Source organism: Epinephelus moara, chromosome 3 (assembly GCF_006386435.1).
Source record: "Epinephelus moara isolate mb chromosome 3, YSFRI_EMoa_1.0, whole genome shotgun sequence".
Taxonomy (NCBI): Eukaryota; Metazoa; Chordata; class Actinopteri; order Perciformes; family Serranidae; genus Epinephelus; species Epinephelus moara.
The window spans coordinates 17,569,706-17,593,398 of record NC_065508.1 but is presented as its reverse complement, the minus strand read 5'-3'; the positions used below and the strand labels follow the sequence as shown (position 1 = coordinate 17,593,398).

The 23,693-nt window shown below is 41.6% G+C and overlaps 1 protein-coding gene across 1 annotated transcript; it reads left to right on the top strand.

Moving 5' to 3' along the window:
• Window positions 1–939: 939 nt before the first annotated feature.
• zbtb20 (zinc finger and BTB domain containing 20) lies at window positions 940–23,491 on the top strand. Its single transcript, XM_050041220.1, has 4 exons — window positions 940–1,365; window positions 17,649–17,793; window positions 19,355–20,884; window positions 22,792–23,491. The coding sequence occupies exons 3-4, from the start codon at window positions 19,375–19,377 to the stop codon at window positions 23,325–23,327; spliced, it is 2,046 nt and encodes a 681-aa protein (XP_049897177.1). The 5' UTR covers window positions 940–1,365; window positions 17,649–17,793; window positions 19,355–19,374; the 3' UTR covers window positions 23,328–23,491.
• The last annotated feature ends 202 nt before the right edge of the window (window positions 23,492–23,693 follow it).

Below are 23,693 nucleotides of genomic sequence, written 5' to 3'. Positions count from 1 at the left end.
TCAAGATGCAGAGCAGCTTACACTGAACATCCTCCACCCTGTATACCAGAAACACACACATGAATAATATATTGAAAGTATCTATTAGACATTAGGCCCTCAGCGTGGTTCATTATTCTGATCTGAACTACAGACACGCGTGTGCGCACACACGCACACCTGTCACTGTCTAGACAGGGAGGGGGCAGTAAGGCGGTGGGTGCGGGGGGGATCCCACATGACCCATTAGGCTACTGCTTTATTCTATGCCAACCAGAATATATCTCAAGGCGTTGGATAATGACAAAAAAAAATCAACAACAACAAGGGAGAAAAGCAATCGCTCTACTAAATCTGATTGGCCGGCTGAACCGACACGAATTTTTTTTCCTGCTCGCAAACTCGAGGTCAGCTCGGGACGTTAAAAAATAAATAAATGAGAAAATAGAAATGCGTAGAAAGTAGAAGACACGGCAGACAATCTAGCTTGTTGGTGGCGGCGGTGATTGACGGCGCCGCCGGCCAATGAGAGGCCGCGGCGCAGCTGGCTCGCTGTACTGGCAGAGGCGGCGTCCAATGCAAAGTTCAGACGCATGATGGACACATAACTGACAATTCCCCCGTTCTTTTGATCCAGACTGGGGATAGATTTGAGTTCATTCACAATTGTGATCGCTGATATTTTGAACAGCAAGCGTAGGAGCCCGCACAGTATAAAAAGGGGCATATATATGAGCTAAAAGCGGTGGGGTTTATGGGCACAGTGGAGACTCTCTCTGGAGTGCAACATCACTGCGAACCTGTTTAAACCTCATCCTTCACAGGTTTCATTACGCACCATGAGCTCCATTTATAAAAAAATTGCTGTGTTGCTTCTCAGGAAGGAGCAAACTTAAAAAACACCTCGAGTAGGAGGAACACTACTACTACAACTACTATTACTATAACTCCCACCACTTCCAGAGAGCCATAATGGAGCCGGTTTCACCGTCCCACTGTGCTTCCTGCGATTGGGGCGCAATAATGTTGACGGATTTGCGATCCAACCCAAGACAGTGCACTGTTCTTCCAATAGCAGCTTTAAGTGAAAAGGCGTGCCTGCCTGGCTGCCCCCCCTCCACCCCTCCCTCCTCCTCCTCCTCCTCCTCCACCACCCTCAAAGTACTCGATGTATAGTTAAAAAATGGGAGGGCACACTTGAACCGAGCTGCTCTATGAAGGTAGGCTGCAGCGTGTGTTTATTGATGAGATGAAAAGAAGATGGAAGTGAGAAATGAAACAAAGTAAAGGAACATATTAAAAAAAACTATACGCGCTTCGTCGGGGGAAAACAGGGGGAGCCGTGGAAACGCTGTCGCCACTTTTTGAACGAGCTTCGAAGTGCAGGTAAGAAATTGAGAAAAGTAGGAAAAGGGATGGGTCTTTACAATATCTATAACGCTATTATTACAGAGGGGGGAAATTAGAGGAATTTCCTGTAGAAGAGATTAAAACATGCTCGTTGACTTTCGGGTGATGTGCATGAAAAACCACTGACTTCCATGTAGTTGTGGCTGGCTTTACCAAGCAAATATTAAGCTCTACATAATCGGAAACTTCATTCTTTGCAGGATCTCAGACATCCAATAAATGTGACGCCAGCGTACGAAATGAAATGAAACGAGTCCCGCATGTTAGGGGACTCAGTTTTTGGCTGCCAGGGGTTTTGTTGTCCATTTATATTCGACTACAAAAATGCGCTGCCCTGGCATGACGCAAGTTTCCCCATCTGTCATTATTCTCACCATGCCCCTTTACCTTTAGCCCTTTACTTTCGTATTTGCCCGTGAGCCGGGCAGGGGACACTTGAGAACAATACTCCGGGCAAACTGTGCTCACAGGTCTGTTTCTCTCAATCAGCGAAAGCCTCAGCGATGCTCGCAGGCTGCTTGTTCACATTTTACACACTGTGAGCCCGGAACAACTGTGGCAGCCGACGTGCGCATTTGGCTTTTAGGTCAGTTATTTGAATCAGAGGAAACGCGCTTCCTTTATTGCAATTAAACACTATCGCGCACTCTCGTTGTGAATCTATTTCTAAAATACATTTCAGTTTGCAGAAGTTGCCGAAAAGATGCTCTCGATATCCGAAATGCATAATATTAGCAGCGGCTCGTACAGCGCGTACACTCAGACAGATGTCTAGCCTACATTTTTTATGAATTAATATCAATACGGCGTGGCATTTATGAGATGGGGTTACATTAAGATATGCTCAGCAGGCGGAGGGAATGCTGGCTAATATTGTGTCTGAAGGTAAAACAATACTGCAGGTTCAGTTTCTGAGATAAATCACAACTAGATCCAGTGGGACTCTGGTCTGGATTTTTGGTGCCATGTTTCTCAAAAAAAAAAAAAAAAAAAAAAAAAAAAGAGAGAGAGAGAGAGAGAGAGAGAGAGAGAGAGAGAATGATCTTTTTAATTGTCGCAATCCGCGTTTGTTCACATGCACAGTTTGTGGGGAAAGGGTTTGCGATGTGAGGATGTTTTGGCAAAAGGGTGGCCTAGATATGGGGCCATGCTCTGGTGTAATTAAAGTTGCAAGAGACGCTTCCTGCGTGCCTTTTGAGACATTTTGTTGCAAAATATTCATGGGCAACTCGTGATCCCTTTGCTCCTGCTTATCAGATGGCTTTATGGAGGCACTTCACCTCTTGGATAAAGTTAAATATGTATATATGTTTAGCGTTGGCGCAATAAAAAATAAATGGAGCAACGACTGTCCGAAATTCACAGAAAGGGCTATGGGGAGTTGGGCCGGAGCAACATGTCAGTCTTGTTCTTTAGGGCTCCATCTATCCGTGCGCGCCTCTGTGTATCTGTGTGTGTGTGTGTGACTGCAAAAGGGACAGAGAGCGTGCGTGTGTGTGGCAAACAGATGTTGTCCCAAAGCGCTTGGCTTTGTCAGATAAAGAGAGTAATACAGCGTGTTCTTGTGTCTATTATAAGCGCCACTGATGCTTTCTACAATACAACACGGTCTGGGTCTGATTAATAGGCACAGGCTCGCCTATAGCCCAGAAGTTGTGCGCAGGTATAGAGCTTTGCGTCAACACATTAGTCAATGTCAGAGGTTGGTTCCGGTGTGGTCATTGAGGCTGTTTACGCGAGAGGACGCAACACAAGAAGGCCGGTCCCGGGTTTGACACAGGGGGAGGCTGCAGGAGAGCGCATGCAGCGCTGCGTCCAGCTCCGGTCTGTGGATGTGCACCTGTGTGTGTGTGTGTGTGTGTGTGTGTGTGTGTGTGTGTGTGTGTGTGTGTGCAGTTTTTTTCCTCCTCATTTTTTTTTACTACATATTATCCCTTCTCACTTTTGTTGTGATCACTTCCTCTCCCCGCCTTCATTCAGAATATGGCTCCACAACGTAAATGGGCTGCAGTCCTATAGGCTTGGTTATGTAATTGATGGCTACACTGGATCGTTTGTTTTCTGAATGGACACATTTGGAAGAACACAGAGCTGAGCGCGCAGCCCGGTGTAGCAGAAATGCAGCATTTCACTTTGATGTAAGATTACAGCTGGGCATGATTATAAATCTGTCCCATGAATTGGAGCATATTGATTGACAGGCCGCATGTGGGTGAGTAAAGTAGGAATTATATTGTCACAAAGAGTACACTGGATGGAATACCCTTCATCTGAAAAGAAACTCCACATAAAACTTAATACCTGTATTTTTGGACATTTTATTGTTTGATGAATTGGAGGGTGCTTGTCTTGTGTGTAAGTGAGCTCTCAGCACAGCTTGATGTCAGAAACTCTCGTTTTATCAGCACAGAGGTGTACAGGAGCTGCTGGGAGAGAGACAGCCATTATGTGCCTTGGGAGTGTGTATCAGGTGCTCAGTTTCATCTCAGTTAAGTCACTAATGAGTATTTATATGTATATATTCCACATTTACATTAATATTCACAGTGTTTGAGCCATCGCCATTTGCCAGCTTTCTGTGTCACGGCTAAAACCCACCCATGACTAATGAATATTTAAGAGCATGTCTGCAGACCAAGGAAACTCATTATTATATGAAGGAGACCCAGCAGATAAACTGTAGACCTCCTCAGATGAAGGCAAGGGGGGGAGAGAGGTGTTCAGTTAATCCACACTCAGCAATCAATCCCAATTTTCTTCTGGCTTCACCATCCTTCACTCGTCCTCTGTAGCTTGTCACCCTCTCTTCACATTCAGCCATTTATTATTGACCAGCAAACTCACACAGTGTGTGTCCGTAGCATTCAATTTTGAAATGTTTCGTGCTGATTCAGTCACTCTTTCGCACATTTCTCCCACCTGATTATTTGGGTTTACTCAAATGAAAACGTGCAAGGAAGCCATGCTGTACTAATGTAATGAGGGCTTCTTTTGGAGAGACATATAACAAAAAAACAATCATTTTGTACTGTACATGCACACAGATGGCAGGTCAGTATTCCAAAATATTTTTTAAGAGCTGCAAAGGCACTGTTGCCCAAATAGGCAAGATAGAGACGTCTCTCTGAAGCCTCCGCAGTGCCACATTTCTGGTTATTCCCACACCATGCAGTCATCTCCACCAGGCTTTTACCAGGTAATTCTGGTGGCCCATAGCCGACATAATTAAATCAATAAATATATGTTCATTATGTTGTTTCAATGCAGCGCTCTTGAAAAGAATTTTAGGCGTTGGTGGTTTATTGGGCAGTGGTGAAAAGGACGGGAGAGGTGGGAGAGAGCATGTAATATTGGTCATGAGTGGATTTTACCTGAATCCACTGAATCATGCAGTGCTTTTTATTTTGCCCTGAACATTGTTAAGTACATTTTTTTTTTTTTTTTAATATATAATTCAAATCCAGAAAGTGTGCATTTGGTTGCAAATGTAAGCACACACTGGCAACACACTAACAAAAAAATATAAATTCTTGCATGCAGCACCAGTGTAAAATTAATATTGTAATTCATGACTCTAAGTAGGGCATTTTAACTAGTATAACAAAAGACGTAAAAAAGAAATATGCACTTGAGTCCATCCTGGCACTTTGTCTACCCCAGTTGAACATATTTGGCAGCCATTTTGGGAATGCAGTAGAGATCCATCGATATAACGAGCCACTTTGTGGATTGCATCCAGAATGTCACAGTGCTTGTTAACTGCTTGGCCTTTTTGTCTCAGACAGTGTTTATCCTTTTTCCCTCCTTTTTTTTTTTTTTTTTTTTTTGTTCCTGTATAATTCTCGTTAGAAGAATATTCCCCCATGGAGCGAAACTAATCTTTGATGTGATTGCCAGACTGAGACTGTTTTCAGGTGCACATCTTAAAGTTAATGACAAGTCTGATAATTAACTACAGAATAGCCTTCCAGACTTTAATAGATTTTAAGCTTAAAGATTTGGTTTTTGTTTAGGAAGTGTGCTTAAAGTTCCCTGCCTGATGTTTTACAGCAGCTGCAGCTTTAATACTGCATTTGAGTCCCCAGTTACCATGGCAACCCCCCAAAAAATCAGGCACCTCTAAAGCTTCAGAGAAGTCTTGAATTATTTTATATTAAACATGTTGTACTTATTCATTTTATTCATATCTCTTGGTCGTAGTAAAAGATCTAATTAGTGACTAACAGCTAACTCTACCTCGGTGGATTGTTAGCATGCATGGATTTTTGCAAACTACAAATTATTGGCAGGCTAGCTGCCTCCTGGCTAACTGGCTTGGATCCTTCTACCCACAAAGCACCTTTTTCACACATAACATGCTTCTCTTCACATGATATTATTTTTTTTTATTCTTGAAAAACACTAATAACACAATTGCAAAACCTATTGAGAATCCGCACAAGTTGCCTTTGTAATTAAGGAGAGAATTTCCCCTTCAGCTGCATTATGCAACACAGAGAAGCTGTTACGATGAGTTATGGTGATTTCCTCCCAGCTATAAGGCAAGGCTGGAAAATAATATGCCTTGTTTAAGGGGAGGGAAATTTTGTCTTGTTTATTGATGATCATTTTGCCAGGATAAAAACATTTTGGAATAAATCAGTTATACATTATGCATTCGTAATGCTTAAGGAAGACTTTTATGACAGCTATAGTATGTCACATTTGTGCAGACTGGCTCAATTTGTCATTTCATTGAGCAGGAATTTTCCAAAATACTCCCCCCTTTTAGTACCTTGGCAGCAGGAATCGAAAAGACTAGTCATGAAAATGACTTTTGTGAAACTTAATGTCACTCAAAACCCAGTGACTTTCAGAGCATGCAGCAAACCGACAAACCAAAAACTTTAAGGCATGTTTTTCAGTTTTCAAAGGACTTTTGTTTTGGAATCTCCCCTCCCTGCGAGTATCACAGGAATGCGTAATGAAAGCACACATTGAGACTGAATAAGTATTTGCGAATGTGCCTTGCTGTTGTCAGGAAGCTTTTGTCCGATTTTAAAACTTTATAAAGTCTTATGAAACACAGTTAATATACTTATGAGGGTGAAAAACAACACTGTTTTATGATTGAGTGTTTTAAATATTTCCAAAATATAATAGAATATAACACACACTTGCCTCAGGATAAACCTGTTGTGCCTTTTTTAAATGTTTTTACATAAATGTGATAAAGCAGTCTGTTGTACAATCTAGTTATTATACAATTTTAAAATATTTTTACAGTAAGACAACGTAAAATTCATTTTTTTCCAACTGTCAGTTGTTGTTTTTTTTAATATCTGATGTTGTTTTGTACATACACAGGACATACAGTACACACAATCCACTTGTGGGTGTGACCATGTGTTTCCATTACCTTTTCTAAAATTGCTAACAGACTCTTGATTCATGCTTCTTTATATTTGCAGTGCTGGTTTCAGTTTTTCATTAAAAGTCATGTGTTTGAGCAGCGGTGCTATAAGACCCAAATGTCACGTAACAGCTTCAAACCAGAGGGCATTTTACAACAAGTACAGAAGTTTTTAGATCTATGCAACTTGTTGTAATAATGTATGTTTGAGTCCTATTAAGACATTTTCTTTGCCAGAAGCAAGCATTTAAACTTAATTTGTATTCCCTCTCTTTAAACACACACGCAGGCCCAGGCATTCAACTGATGTGAAAAATGTATCCTGGATTCTAATAGCGAAGTTGTATGTTTGCCAAGGTGCATGTGTGTCCTCAGTTCACCCTGCAACCCATATGGTTTTGTACAAGTCACGGTGAGATCACTGCCTTGTTGAAGGGGAAAAGTATCTTAAGGGGGTTTAAGGAAATTAAAAAAAAACAAGTAACTGATTCTCCAGTAACTTTTTAACCTGTTTTTATAGAGAATGAGTGCTGTGCATTTTCAGCTTCTATCTTGGCTTCAGGAAGACTTTGTAAGCCTCGTGCCAGTAAACAGCGCTCACAGCAGCCAAAATGTTAAGATTGTGCACAGTCTCACTCGAGGTACATCGGTATGCACTGTGCAATGGGTAAACTTACCAGGAATTATTTACACAATAGTATTTGTGTTGGGGTTTTATCACAAAATGAAGATTGCTGGATGTATTTCCACAGAAAACTGTATTTTATTTTCCATTTTATTGACTGAATCATTTGTTTGTTTTTGAATCCAGCTGCATGAAGTCACTGTCAGACATTTTGTCTTCTGAAAGATATTCTTTAACGAAGAATTTTCTTTTTGAATAATAATTTTTCATCGTGAATATGAAAGGAGTATCTGCTCTGATACTGTCTACATTGTTTATTGCCCTGAAAATGACCTTGATAAAGACAGGTTTCAAAATAGCACTCCTTCACGAAGCGGTAACTCATCATTAATTTGAGTAACAGCTTCTTATGAAGAAATGAATGTTTTTGTTGTTCTTGGATGGTTGCGGGTGATTTACGACAGTTGGTCCACGTGATGAAAGAAGAGCACGTGTAACCTGTTCAGCAGCAAACAAATTTTCAGTTTTATCAAAGTTGCCGGGCTTGTTTTTTTCATCATTCATTTGAAGTTTAACAAAAGAGATTCAGATCCGTCTGGAAACATCAAGTCTAGCTCATAACACCTGCATTACATTTTCAGTACAGATGCAGTCCATGTGTCAGGCTCCACGAGATATTTAGGTGGTTAGTGCACCAGTGTAATAGCTGTCAGTTGTGGCAGCAGTGTCTCTTAGAATAAAATAAATAGCAGCAGCTGTGTAAACCAACATTGAGCCTATTTTTAAATAATTTCTATGACTAGATTAAATGACATGAATGCATTTTAGACTAAATGTTCTTTTATGGCCTTTGAATGCAGTTGGCTCGTATCTCAATATACATTCAATCATTCACTCAGTAGTTTCTCACTCCAAGGCTGTTCAGGGTCATTGCAACGTATCCCAACATGCATTTAGCGGAAGGCAGTGCAACATCCTGGGCAGGTCACTGCGCCAACACACAGACAAACACACTCAGGTAACAGGAGCTAGTCATTAATGGTATTCTATTGGATTAACTTCACATAAAAATCCCCGTTGCACAAAGATAAGTGTAAAATCTAAACCTTACTCTTCCGCTCAGTCTAACAATGACACTATAAATGACTTAGAGGTAGCACAGCCATGTGGCATGATTTTTTTATAGTGATGTTACCAGAAACAGCTGATGAGCTTAGGTTACACTCTGGGGCTTATGGGCTATAGATTGTTACCATCAAAGATAATAATTCTGCTACACTGAAAGAGACCACACTGACCAGCAATTCATGTGCATTAGTGAGGCCAAAAGGCCAGATGATTATCATAAACGGAGCTGATGGGTGGTCATGTTATCTCTGTGCTTTGTGCTGTGAGTTGACTCCGTAGTGACTCTGCTTTCTGTATATATAACAGATCACAGCAGACAACCTAAACTACGCCAACATTTAATAATGCTGGGGGAAGCGTACAAAAGAGTGTGTTAAAGAAGAGCAAATAATAGCTCCGATACACAGCCCAGGAGGCATCACTGTAAAGACACACTATGTCTTTGCAGCAGAGGAAGGCATGATTGGTTATCAGTGATAATGTGTACACAACGTATAAACTACTACACTACAGCCACATGGCAACATAGTTTTCCCCTGCAGTCAATGTTGAGCTCTGCGTAATGAGAAAAGGTTGTGCGCAAAACAAAAACCTGCCTGCGAAACTAATTTAAAACAGAATTTTACACAACGGAGAACAAAGCACAGACTGAAATTAAAAAGCAGTGATTTACCAAAGAGTGTCGTTTTTTTAAAATGTTGCCTAAAATTTTGACACACCAGTTTACCGTTTCTGATGCAAGTATTACACTAACACATAATGAACGCTCTGATGTATTCAGTGTTGGTAAATGTGGCTCATATGAAGCTCGTAAGCAGTGGTGTAAGTCGGAGTTTACATAAATTATTGCAGCTTTGTATGTGTTCACTTCTTGTCATCAGTTTTTAGGGCTGGTGTTGGTGAGGCAGTAAATTTTCTCCATGTTACTGTGTAGCAGTGTGTGTCTCACAGTGTGGATGTAGTCAGTATAGTTTTGCAAAATGACTCCACCTATTATAAAGGACCTATGTTAGCTGATACTTTCTATAGATCACTGACCTTATTGTTACCTCCGCCAAGGAAGTTATGTTTCCGGTTTGGTATGTTTGCAAGCAGGATTATGGAAAAACTACTGGCTTGATTTTCATGAAACTTGGTGGAAGGGTGCAGCATAGGCCAAGGAAGAAACCTTCAAATTTTGGAATTGATTCGAAACATATTGCACCCAAATAATTTTTTGCTTTTGTTAACATTGCAAGACAGGGCATTTGGTTTTGGCAGAGGTCTGCGCTCTCCTATTTTCCAGGGCCCTGTTTAGTGTGAGACCCCTCCTGCGTCTCTGCTTTGCCTGCTTGTGTTTTCTCCTCCCCTTGCAGGTAGTGGGCTGGTAGTGCAGGTCGTTGCTGAGCTGCAGGCTCACCTGGGCTGATGAGCTCGCAAGCCTACAAAGCTGGGCAATTCGGTCTGCCTCTCTCTCTCTCTCTCTCTCTCGCAGCTCTCTGAGCTCCCACGTGGCCTCCCAGTTTGGCTGCTTTGTGTTGTCTTTTCCTTTAGCGTGCAACATCTTCAAACATGAGTTCTCCATTCACCCTGGCACTCGCATATGTTACTGATAGTTCACATCTCTTTAGTTTGTTTTGCAGGTAACGTTTTTTAATAAATTGTTTCACTTTTGACCTCCACCCTTGTGTATTTTCCCTCCTTTTGTCTGAAAATGGGGGCTCATCCATTGATGTAATGAAGACTTTGTGTAAACCTAATTTGGCAGTTTGACTCAACTTTTTGTTCAGGTAACTAAATATGTATGCCAAAACTGGTAGGTTTTTGTAGTCACAGTTTTGGTGGGAGAATTATACATTGGTTGGTTGTGTCAGTAGTTGTTAATTTGAGGGTGAGAGAGCTTTTATCAGTCTCATGCTCAGCTGTAGTTCAATTTGGTGGGTTAGAAATAACTTCTTGGCCTTTAGTTCAGCCCTTCTTTGGGGTATCTTCTCCCTGGCAAGTTTATCCCATGGGTTAGCGAATCTAAGTAGAAGTGACTTTCATGTGGAAGTGGTTAGAGCTATATGAACAGGTTTATATTGGTGGTTTACAGGGTGTGGCTGCATAGCAGGTGCTTTTGAGTCCCACTGGTTTTTGTGATTAAATACTTCTCGCTGGGAACTGCTTGAAGACCTTGAGTTTGGATGGGTAGTTCTGGTCTGGTTATAGTTAGTGGGGTTTGCTGCTCCTTTTGTTGAGGCTGTAGTGAGTGTATATAAGGCCATTGTGCAAGTGATTTTTGTGAGTATAATGTGTACTATAGAAACATTATAATTAGCTCAAATTTCTAGATGAAATCTAGTCTTGTTGAGTTTGTCTTTACTAGAATGCCATTGAGACGATACACGAGGAGAAATCTTTTTTGGCCTTTCTCTCATTTCTTGTGAAATTCTGTAGTTGGCTTGCTTAACACGTTCATCTTGCATCAGAGTATTTTATGGATAAAGTTTCCTAATGTGGTTAGATTGCACCCCTCCCCATTAGATTAACAGCAAACCTTACCTCTGTGCCAACTTTTGTTGATTTCAGACTGCGCTGCAGCATGTCTAAGTCATTATATCTGTGTTTTATTGCTTAGCTAGGCTGCAGACCTCTGGACCAGAGGTGGTAACACTTGGTGAAAGTGTATAGGGCACTCGTGGTCATCTGTTTCAGTGTGTCAGCATTACACTTTTAGATGGGTCATGTGTCAAATGAGCTGACGAGACATATATAATCTGTATTTACAGCCCAACCTCTTGCCACACTATAAATACACTAAAAAGTGCTAACATCCATACGGCTCAAATTAAGCCCAGAATATTTAGTATTAAGTCATCTGGATTTTATATCTTGTTCACATAATGAGCACAATCTGTAGTTGAAGGCACAGCATGTTGAAGGTATCGTTAGTTTACCTGAGTAATGACTCACTTTTATCTCAGCCCTATGGCATGTGTATTGTTGTTGCTGTAGCTACAGGCTGAAGAAGTATGTTACGTCATAAAACCTTTTGCAAGGTCTATTTTCACCATTTCCTCAGCTTCTGCATTGTTAACCAGCAGCACGTCATTTTGGTGGACTGGTGAACCCTTTTAAAAGACAAGTAGTGAGCTCGGGAGAGAGGCTAGCTTGCTGATCCTTGAAGCACAGACCAGGCAACAAAAAGTGCAGGGTTGTGCTGAACTGCTTAAAACACCCTCGTGCATTTTTGAAAAAGTTCAGCTCTGTGCTGGACCACCTCGGCACTGGCTCGTGCACCCTCGTGCAGCTGCTGGGGAAACACATGGCAGAGAGGTTCTGACGCTGATCACAATCACGTTCACAAATGAGGAAATAATGTTGGTGGTTTAATCAGATTTTTCAATTACAGGTCCCCTTGTACACAAATGTGTATGTCAGGACAAGCCATGTGCAGAAAAAATATTTAGATTCAAACTGTCACCTATACTGTATAACACATTACATCAGAGTCAATGTCATGACCACCTTGTCACAATTCACTTATTTAAGACCCGTTGCTGTTTGACCACATATATTTATATACGTGTGTGAGAACACCCTGAGTGCAAGCCTATAAAAGCTGTCTATGTAACCCAGCCTTAAATAAGGCTTGTGTGGACACCATTTCTTTTTTTCTGTTTTTAAATACTGTACATGTGAGAGCATGTTCATTCTGTTTTGTCTCTCTAGTGACAAACATAGTATGCACTTAACCTAAACATATCCAGAGGCTGCGCTGTGTTGTATGAACTGCATGCTTGTTAGCAGAAGTCCCACACTATCCTCTCATAATTCAGCACAAAGCATCTTTGTCCTGCTTTATCTCCCAAGGACATAAAGTCAGGAGACACTTTGTTTTCTCTGAGAGATATAAAGGTGCTACAGCCCCATACGAGACAGTTCACTTGTTGAGATCTTGCTTGCTTATGTTGCTTAAATAGAGACATATGGACACACACACATATGATATGATATTTCTCACCAAACGGAATTAATTAACTACCCTTTATCATGATACACTAGTAATAGACAGCAGAGTCCTGTATGAGCATCTTTGTAGGTTCATGAAGATCTCTCAATGGCCCACAAGGTCCTTTTTTGGAGAGGCAAAATGTCCTCAACGTGTGTAGTAGCTGTAGAGAGGCAGTTGCTGTGGACACTTGTGCCTAAATGATAACTCTTGAATTTAGCATTATCTGCTTCGGGGGTTAGAGGTGTTTTGGAGACTATCATATGAGTAGTCAGATGGTTCTTTTTGGTCAAATGCTCATTAACAAAAGCACAGCCATTTGCCAGTTCTGAGATTCTTCTTGAAAGCGTCCTTTCCAGCACCAAAGCGAAATACTGTCTTTTATAATTTTAATGGCTGTAAGCCAACAGTGCCTGTTTGTTTTTTGCCCTCTACACTCCTTTTGGAAACTTCCTAAAATACAGCGTGGAACATTTACTGATGCCACTAATTCATGACTGTTTGTGTGCCTGAAAAAAAGTATATTAGAAGTAGATTATCCTCCCATCTGTAAATAGACAAAGGATCTGCTATGGATAACGGGTGGTGGTGGGTGTGTTTTTGACAGAAAATGACGAAGTTGAACAAGCTGTCCTGTCAAAAAAATATTTAAACTGTCCTTTACTTGTGTAATGGCATTGTAGTGTGTGTTGGTATTTGTTTGCTCGAGGAATTTATTTGAAAGCCGCACATCCTGTCACATTTGATTGGCTTTCAGTTGGACTGAATGTGTTATCACATTGATCTGCTGTGCTATTTGAGTCATTTTAGTGGCAGCGGAACAGTCTGATTAAATTTATGGCGACAATAAAGAGTTAACAACAGTCCCAGTTAGTGTATGATGTACAGAAACGCAGTTATTCAAGCAATCTCGATTGAGCAGTGGCCATAGCATTACACTGGCACGCTGTAATTACTTCACAATGCTTTGACCAAGTAGGAGAGCATTCACATCAGGAAAAAAAAAAAAAAAAAAAAAAAGGGTTGTGAATTAATGGAATGCTGTTTTACAGCGTTTGCATATTTTTAAACTGTCCCCGGTGGTGAGGTTGAAATCGAAACTGTAGTTGTGAAGGAAGAATCACTGGGCTGTGTTGTAGGTGAAGAGTCAGTTCAAAGTACAGGAAGGAGTTTTATGTCAAAATTGTTAGGACAACACTTGGTTCACATGTAACTCATACATGTTTTAAATTATCATCAGACATTTAGACACATTTCAAGAGAATATCTCATTGGTGATGTGGTGTTAACACCATACAATCTCAGTCAGGGGAGAAGGAAGGGAGAATGAAAGAAAAAAAAGTGTAAAAAATCTTGGCTCAACTTGTCAACTGCCTACGTGCTTGTTGATGATTTTCAGTGACTGCTATAAAGGCAAATCAATTAAATTTCGAGACTGTGAGGTGTTTTCTGCCACGTCTCCCGATAAATGTGTGTGTGTGTGTGATTTAGCTGCATTAGTTACCTTACCTGTTAATTGCTTCACAACGTTATAGACGAACACTCGAATGTAATAAGAGACACGGCGCTCCAAATTACTCAGATTCAATCAGCCAACACAACATTGTTGGGCGGAGATGAATATTCAGTTACCTGAAAGAATAATTTTTAATTGTGCTGATCAAAGGGAGCCAAGACACAGTAGCATTAGCTGAGGTATAATTTGATTTATTTTTCAGAAAAGTTTGAGATGTTGACTGATTACGGCGAGCCGCAGCCGTAAATTGCATAATAAACATTCTGTGTCTTTATTGAACGCACCTTGAATTGTCAGAGCAACACTTGAATATTGCTTCAAATTTCTCAGCGTGCTTGCTACACATTTACATTGTGTACTAAATCACATTAGATCACATACTCAAACCATACTATTAAAGCATGATTTCTGGCAGTTTATATGCTAATGCACTTGGGCTAAATGGATGATTGAAATTAATAATTACAATGTTGGACAGCGATGGTTAAGCAGCAGAGATTTCAAACAAACTCATAAATTACTATTAATTAGGTGCAACACAAAACACTCTTGATAAGTGCAAATCTGCATCAGATTCGTGGAGGTGCTGTATGCACACGCATGGACATGAGCTTTTCCACAATGCCCCGTGGGCCTTTTGTCTTCAGATTTAAATGTATCAAGGGCCTTGAATATATGCTTGTAGTGTGTGTTGTAAGCAGTATTTGCATATTCAGGATGTATATTATTCACATGGCTGATACTGCTCCTTTCATAAAGCACGCCTCTTATGTCTGTTCTCAACCCCATCCCCCATCCTCACCATTTTAACCCCCCCCCCCCTTGATTAACTAATGTCCAATTCGANTGCATTGCATTGGCGGTCTGAAGCATTGTGTCTGATTTCCAGCAGACAAACTGACCTCTGGGGATTTATTGACAGCAAACTCCACAGAGGCAGACACAGAGCTGGGAGCATGGAGAGGCAGCCAGAGAGGGGCGGAGGGTGTTGGGGAAAGGTTTCGTAGGGAGGGAGGGAGGAAGAGGAGGGGGCACAGACGGAGAGACAGACAGATGGAAGAAAAGACGGCGAGAGAGTTTCGACGTGATGAAACAGGAAACAGGTAGAGGCACACAGAGAGCGAGATCAATACGAGGAGGGGAAAATACACACCCCAAATTTAGTTTAATTCAGAAATTTGTTTTTTTGGTGGAGCGTTGGGAAGTGAAAGAAAATGGCTGCCTCCTACAAGGATCTAATTAATTTTGAAGGATCATCAGCCCCTTTAGTCCAAGGCAGGGTACAGGAGGGAGGGAGGGAGGGAGACAGACCCCTGGGCTGATTAGAATTCACTGCAGGTAGGCGCTGGCTGCTGCTCACCCACTGTGTCACGGCTAAAATGGAATCACTGTTGTGAGTGGCAGTCTGGGCAACTGAGGCCTGCTTCCCTTGGCCTGCTCCTTTGTTGCCAGCATTCACCTCACTTTACCCCTTAGGCAGGTGGATTTACATGTCTGGATGGGCGAGGGAAGCCAGTGAGGGAACATATATGTTTGCATTGTCTAACAGTAGGCATGGAAAAAAAAAATAAATAAAAAAAAAATAGGGCCCATGGCATCAGAATACAGTTACATCTCAAGCTAACTGCTGTAGGAGAAGGAAAAAAAAAAGGTCAAATATTTGCCACTGTTATGGATTCGAGCATTTTGGCTTGTGTGTGTGTGTGTGTGTGTGTGTGCGTGTGTGCGGTACTTTAAAGAGAAGGCTTTAACATGATATTTTTGTTGGTTTTCACATGGGTTACACCTACAGGAGGATTTATAGCTTGGGTTAGATCTAGTTTTTAAGTTTGGTAATAGAACAAGGCTCATGTTTGGGTTTTAGGCTCCATAATAAAAGGCCTTATGGTTACAGTTAGAGTTACGTTTACAGCTAAGGCTTAAGAAAAGGGTTCAAGTTTAATTTCAGATTTAGGGGTTCAGGATTTAACTGTAAAATGTATTTTCTGGCCTGACCAAGACAGGGGAACTAACCAGCGTGTGTGTGTGTGTGTGTGTGTGCGGTGTGTGTGTGTCTTAGTGCCAAAGAATAATCCGCCTCAGTATCGAGTGATCACCCTCTGCTGCTAAACACGCCATTACTTGTCTATATCTAATCATCAGATTTGTTAGTTGACAAGGACATTTCAAGAAAGCAAGTGCAAGTCTCGCTGCCCGCTGCACTTCTCAATGTGAGGCCTGTGGGCACAAAGCAGCCTGTGAACACAGCTATTTCAGTTTTTACACTTTAACCTCTCCACTCTGGCTCTCCCCCCGAATACTCTGCTTCTCCGTACTTAACTATCGATAAAATAATCTTCTTGTTTGACCATTTTAGAGCCGCATTCAAGCTCTAATGTGTATCTGTTACCTTGACACCTAACACAGAGGTCACTTGCTTTAAAATCACATACTTTTCAGCTGAAGATTCTGTCTCAAAGCGGGAGGTCTATTCTTTGAAAGTGCTTGAGATTTGTAAAAGAATAATATGTGTGTCAACATTAACGTGCAGGTCTGGTCAAATCCTCGCCTTGCTCTGTTCATTCAGCAACACACTGTTGTTACTGGCATTTCACAGAGAGCACTTGGTGTTCGTGTTATAGCCAGCGTGACAGCTACAAAACGTTTTTTTACTATTTCCAAAAAATATTTAAGAGTGTCAGATCGCACTTGTAATCGTGATCCAAACTCCAACGAATGATAAATATTCACATCCCGACACAGGCTGTAATTTCCACATACTTAAAGCTCTGTTGGTGGAAATGTTTGAGGGCACTCCGACCAGTATGGGACTAATAAGAGATAAATTGTGTTTTTTCATTGGTTCAGCGCCTTTTTTTTCTCCGCTCTTCATTGACCTTAAATGATACCATTATTTGTGGCTTTAATGTGGTCGCTGTTACATCATTTTGTTTCCACTCTGAGGTCAAACCTGCATATCAATGTGTGTGTGTACAGTATGGGAGCAATTGTGTGAGGCTTTCTTAGCGTCACCAAACCAGCTCATCACATGCTCAATGTTGTTGAATGCCTGTCTTGTGTTTTTCAATGAATGCCTTGTGTGTTTAATATGTGACTTTTATCTATTATTACAACTTCAGATGTCTGCTCCACGTCTGTTTTGGGCATCGTCTTGTTGAATTTGTGAATTTGAAAATGAAAAAGAACACATGTCACACACACACACACACACACACACACACACCACACACACACACACACACGCACTTTGTAGTGTGTGTGTACATAAGACCTTTTCCAGAATATTTAATCTAGATTAATTTATACGGAATTGAGATCGCTTTCCTTGGTAAGGGTGTGGTTTTGTTGCCCAGCGGCTCAGATAACTGCCGATAGAAGAACTGGCTCTAATACCAATATTATATTCAACCTCGATTTGTAATTGGATGTCATGTGCACACAGGAACGTCCATTCATCTCTCTTTGAAAACTCTTCACACATCTGTTGCAGCGTGTCTGCTGAAGATATTTGTGTTACTGTGGCTCCCGGTTCATTAAGGGAGTGGCAATATCGACGAGGCAGTATGTGGCATTAAGATTTGTCTTTGTCTTTTCTCTCCCCCCCCCTTTCCAAACACTGTGGCAGAGCAACACATGATTTGGACAGAGAGGACTGACAGCCTTGCCTAGCACCCGGCCTCTGATCAGCCATCTCCACCAGCAAACTGAAGCTTGACCCGCACTTCATCACCAGCCACACAAGCATCTTCGGAACAAAACGTCATCTAACTGTGAGTACTGGACTGCCTCCGTTTTTTATTTTTTCCCCTTTGCGTGTAAGTTAGAAATAACTTAGCTGGAAACAGGCATTCAGACTTTGTGCTAACACTATTGCACTGCTTCTGCAGCATGTTTCAGCTGAATTCCACGTCATTTGGAGAGACAAATCTCTAACTATCAAATTTGGTTTTACTGTCAGTGCCACTCTTCAGTTTATTTCTATCCGATTTATAACTGCATTCCAAATGATAAAGCATTTCTCCACATGTTCACATTTTTTCGTCACACAGACAGCGTTGTGTATTGATTCTGATATTTCACCACCAATACGTTTTCATAAACATATTTGTTATTCATTGACAGACATGGTGTAAATGAATTATCCACAACATTTACAACATGGGTTTGTACAGTTTCCAGACTCAAAATGAGGACATTTATCTCGGTTTCAAGAAAAGGGTTGTGTTTTACAATCATTCAAATAAGGTCAACCACTTTAATTACATTATACTCAAGCATGTTAATACGCAAAAGAAATTAATTCAGCAGCAATTATGGAAACCCACAATTTACATAATACTTACTCTTACTACCTATATCTCATTTAGATTCATATTTTCATTTCTTTTAACATCCAACTGGGGAGGAAGGCATCTTAAGTTATCTTCCACGCTGATCAGCCGGGTCACATCTAGTGTATTCCTAGGATAGTTAGGAAGCGCCATCACAGTGAACACATGGCTAACAAAAGAGGCCTGTTGTCATCTAAGCCCAGTGCACCACCTAATGGTGGTTGGAGGAATTTCAGGAACACACACATGGTGAGAGAAACTTGTAATAATAATTAGACGGGAACCATCTTAATTGTCTTTCACCTTGTCAATGTGAAATTTTTAAACCATGATTCAAGAGACAAATTTAGCTCTGATAATTTGATTCTCATCCTAAAATTAAAGACCGGACTGAGGGGGACAAAATTGGAATTACCATATCTGTATTATGGTTTGACCTTTTGTGTCTGTTTATAATAAGCATTGATATTACTGATATATTTAACTGCAGCGCTGTGACTTGGTTGTGCTTTTAGAAATACAGCCAAAAATTAGCTTGTCTTTGTGATGCGTTTGCTAATAACTATCCATGTATACTTACTTATTCAACTACATTGTTTTATTATCCCTAATATACCAGTAATAATGTAAACTAACGATGTTAATATATGTGAGAATCCTTATTACAACCAGTCTAGTTAATTGTGTTTGTGCATAGGCATCGATTTCAGGGGGACACAGGGGACACAAAAGACATTACAGTAGCAGAGGAGTTTAATTTTGACAATGTTAAAGACATTTAAATCATAGATGATGCAGACAAGGCACAAATTGTTACATAAAAATTTACCAGAATGCAGGAAATTAAGTGTTTGAAGCTAAAAATTTTCTGGCAGAGGACCCCAAATCCTTTGTTTCATATGTCCTCCCCGCCCAAAAATGAAAAGGAAACCTGTCCCCTTGTTTTTGTGGTTGTATGTGTCCGAGGTTTTAAGTCGGGTGTGTTGCTTCCTGCTTCCAGGTGACATCAGTTGCAAGGGGATGACCGAGCGCATTCATAACATCAATCTCCACAACTTCAGCAATTCTGTACTTGAGACCCTCAATGAGCAGCGCAACCGTGGGCACTTCTGTGACGTGACTGTTCGGATCCATGGAAGTATGCTGCGAGCTCACCGGTGCGTGCTGGCTGCTGGAAGCCCCTTCTTTCAGGACAAGCTGCTCTTGGGCTACAGCGACATTGAGATCCCTTCTGTGGTCTCAGTGCAGTCCATCCAAAAGCTGATTGACTTTATGTACAGTGGGATTCTGCGGGTATCTCAGTCCGAGGCCCTGCAGATCCTCACTGCCGCCAGCATCCTACAGATCAAGACCGTCATTGATGAGTGTACACGCATCGTGTCCCAGAATGTTGGCTTGGCTGGGCCGGGGGGGTTCCCTGTTATACCAGGAGACTCTGGTCAGGAAACTCCCCGTGGCACACCAGAGTCTGGCACCTCGGGGCCCAGCAGCGACGCAGAGTCAGGTTATATGCAAGCAACATCACAAAGCATGGACCGTGCATACACATCACTGTACTCCTACCCCGGCCTCACTCTGCAGAATGGCACCCGCGAGCGCCCCCTGTACATTAACCCTATGTCAACAAATTACGATCCGACTCTCAGCACTCAGAAGGACCAGCAATCTCAAGATCCACCCTGGATGAACCGCATCCAGGAGAGATCTCAGCAGGTCGACCGCTTCATCTCGACGGCGGAGTCCACTCACTGCCGCAAGCAACCCCGACCGGTACGCATACAAACAGGAGGGATGCACATAAAGCAGGAGGCCGAAGATGAGTACAGCTGCTACGATAATTTGGGGGACTGCCAAGACGACACTGACCATACTGAGGGTGTGGAGGGTGAATCCAAGGTTGAAAGTTTTGACTCAGGGGTGAGCTCCTCCATCAGTACTGAGCCAGATGCTATGGAGCAGCAGCCGTACCTGACGGGCTTTGGCCGAGACGGGGGCGGGGACAGTCAGCAAGGTGATGGAGGTCCAGTGCAGATAGAGGTCAATGACTCATCCCCGGAGCAGTTGCAAGAAACGGAGGAAGGAGACACATCCCACAGCACTAGTGACAGTAGCATGATGCAGCCCCTGCCAAACTCAGTCATGTCCCAGTCCCTGCCAAGTGCCCAGCACTACATGCGGCCGGCAGAATCACACACCAGCAATCTGAGGATGCCGCTCACAGTGACCAGCAATTCCCAAGTGATGGGCACTGCTGGAAGCACCTTCCTGCCCACACTCTTTCCTACACAGCCGGCTAGAGACAAGCCTGTATTTTACCTTCCTGGCCAGCAGCAACCCCAGTTTGTGGCAGTGCCGCCCCCTGCAATGCCATCATTCCCGAACCCCATGTCGGTACAGCAAGCGCCAGCTCAGCAGCAACAGGCTGTCGGAGGAATCGGTCCGGGAGAAAAGAAGCCCTATGAATGCACTCTCTGCAGTAAAACCTTTACTGCTAAACAGAACTACGTCAAACACATGTTTGTCCATACTGGTAAGTCCAAATGTCTAGTAGTGAAGATTTTTATTTTACGTTAGTAAGCCCAGTAAAATTATTGTGTTACCCATAGTTGATGCAGATGGTGGCTGTAATGTAGCTGTAGAAATATAATAGAAATATTTTTGGTTATTGGGTGAAAGACTGTAACATCAGAGGTCTTATTTCAGTTATGATATGAAAACCTTTGTTCTACTCCTCATACTTACACCATGTTATAGAAGTGTGTTTCTTCATCATGATACAAAAGAGTATTTAAAAAAAATCATATTTATTACAGTGACAAATGTTACTGTAGCAATAAAGCTGTTCCCTTTTAACATAATACACAAGTGACAAAATGCACACTGTGAACATTAGTACATAAAACATATAACAACGTATAATGTTAGTGTGTTAGCTGTGCTTTTATACTGGAAAAGTTTGAAAACAGAGCCTCAAAAATACACATTTATTAGGTCACAGCTGACTGTGTGACTGTAGCGTGTCAGTAGATTGCTCTTGCAGCACATCATTACACCGTGCACTGCTGTCCTCAAGCACTGACAGCCTTATCAGTCATAAACTGTAGAAATCATCATCACAGATAGAAAGAATTAGATATCATATAATTACATGATCTCACAAAAATGGCCTTCTCAGATAGCAATTATTATTCATTAGAACGTATGGCTTGGACAGATCCACCTGTGACGGCTATTTAAAACCATTTTTTTCCCCCCAGTTTTACTCACACAACTGTGAGAAGCAGAGTGGTGCATGTTGTGAAGAAACATCACTGATCAAGAGCTGAACGTCTCATGGCAGAGCGTTACTTAACCGTCTAAAAATCCCCAACATATTATTCATTAAAAAAAAGGTAATCAAGAGATATTTTGTCAAATATAATAGATTACCTCTTCAAAAGGCACCTTGATGTAAGATGAGGGTGTAAAAAAGACCTTCAACAGTCATTTAAAAAGACTGAAAATTCCTAAAAATATGAATTTGTACAACACACACACCAATACATGATACACACGTGTGTCATTGGCTGCAATAAAAAGACAAAGGAAACAGCTTTTCAGTTGTATGAGTCATTGTATTGCAAATATAAAAGTAAAAATAGACAGTAAATACACCTGTTATGTATGTGCCAGCTCCATGCTATGTGTGATCACTGATCTGTACCTGGTCGGAGCAGCTCCAGAAAAAAATAAAAGTTAAATATAAGTGATGAAATATAAGTATAAATTACTGGCTTCATTAAATCAAAGCAGGTAGCTCCACATTAATTCACTCAGTGCAGCAGCAAACAGTAGATACACAGGACTTCATTAACTTGCGTGACACAACTTGACTGTTCGCAGTGTTGTCAGTCTCTTCCTCTACCTGTTAGGTTTGCCGAATTATTAATATGATAATATTTTACAGCCGATAACGTTAGCAGAGACAATTGTGTAAAATGAGCTTACGTCTGAACAAAGTGACAGAAATACCAAATGGATGCATAAATTATTTGGATCATGATCGAATGGGAATGAACATTATTGTGTGTTTTTTTAATTCTTCCCTGTAGCTGCACCTTTCTATGCCTGTAAAGTCATTACAGCAATTTTTACTTTTCATAAAATATTAATGACAATGGGCACATGTTGCCATAACTGCATCAGAGCTGATTATAGGAAATCTTTTTCTCACAAAGCTGAAGCACACAGCACAGAGTGGAACCAGCATCATGACACAGCTGATACAGGTTTATATAACTCTAGGTGGATGTATGTTCCAGTACTGGAAACGTAACACAGGGGGCTTCAGGCATCAAACGTGTCTGCACATGTTCTTCCATGTTTTGTAAACCTAATCCTCAAAATGTGTCTCTTCTTTTTTTCCCCTTAATGCCTTTGTCTTACATGTACATCCAGGTGAGAAGCCTCATCAGTGCAGCATCTGCTGGCGCTCGTTCTCCCTGAAGGATTACTTAATCAAACACATGGTGACACACACAGGGGTGCGGGCCTACCAGTGCAGCATCTGCAACAAGCGCTTCACCCAGAAGAGCTCTCTCAATGTCCACATGCGGCTGCACCGTGGAGAGAAGTCCTATGAGTGCTACATCTGCAAGAAAAAGTTCTCACACAAGACCCTGCTGGAGAGGCACATGGCCCTGCACAGCACAGGCAGCGCCATCACAGGGCTGTCGGGGAGCGCAGGCACCCCGGGCCCAGTCTCCATTCCCATGCCTATGGCTGTCCCTGAGCCTGGAGCTGGAGTGGTGGCCCTCGCCATGCCAGTGAGCGGAGGTGCTGGAGTAGGGGCTGGGGTTGGAACAGGAGTGGGTGTAGCTGCAGAAGCGAGCTGCCAAGAAGGGACCACCTACGTGTGCTCCGTCTGCCCTGCCAAGTTCGACCAAATGGAGCACTTCAATGACCACATGCGAATGCATGTCTCCGATGGATAAGTACTAATAGATAAACTTCTTTCAAAAAGAATGACAAATAAAATGGCACTAGATTTTCCTTTTCTTATTTTGAGGTATGAAGAGTAATGAGTATAGACACTGGCACATTAAGTTTCCCAAATTTTTTTTTTTTTTTTTTTTTTTTCTGTTATTCTAAAAGAAAAAAAAGATGGTGGCCTTAAGGCTTATTCTAAAAGAAAAAAAAGATGGTGGCCTTAAGGCTTAGTAGTTTGATATTGATCTACTGGATGGATCCTAACTACAGGCCTCTAAATGTATGCTTTCCTAAAATACTGATTTATGTGTTGAACACTACCGAAAGGCCTACGAAAGAAACACATACACACAAACACACCTTTAGTGTAG

Excerpts from the sequence above, each read along its gene's own strand:
- zbtb20 (XM_050041220.1), top strand. The coding sequence starts at position 19,375 with ATGACCGAGCGCATTCATAACATCAATCTCCACAACTTCAGCAATTCT. Across the intron at positions 20,885-22,791 it reads ACACATGTTTGTCCATACTG|GTGAGAAGCCTCATCAGTGC; the intron begins GTAAGTCCAAAT and ends ATGTACATCCAG.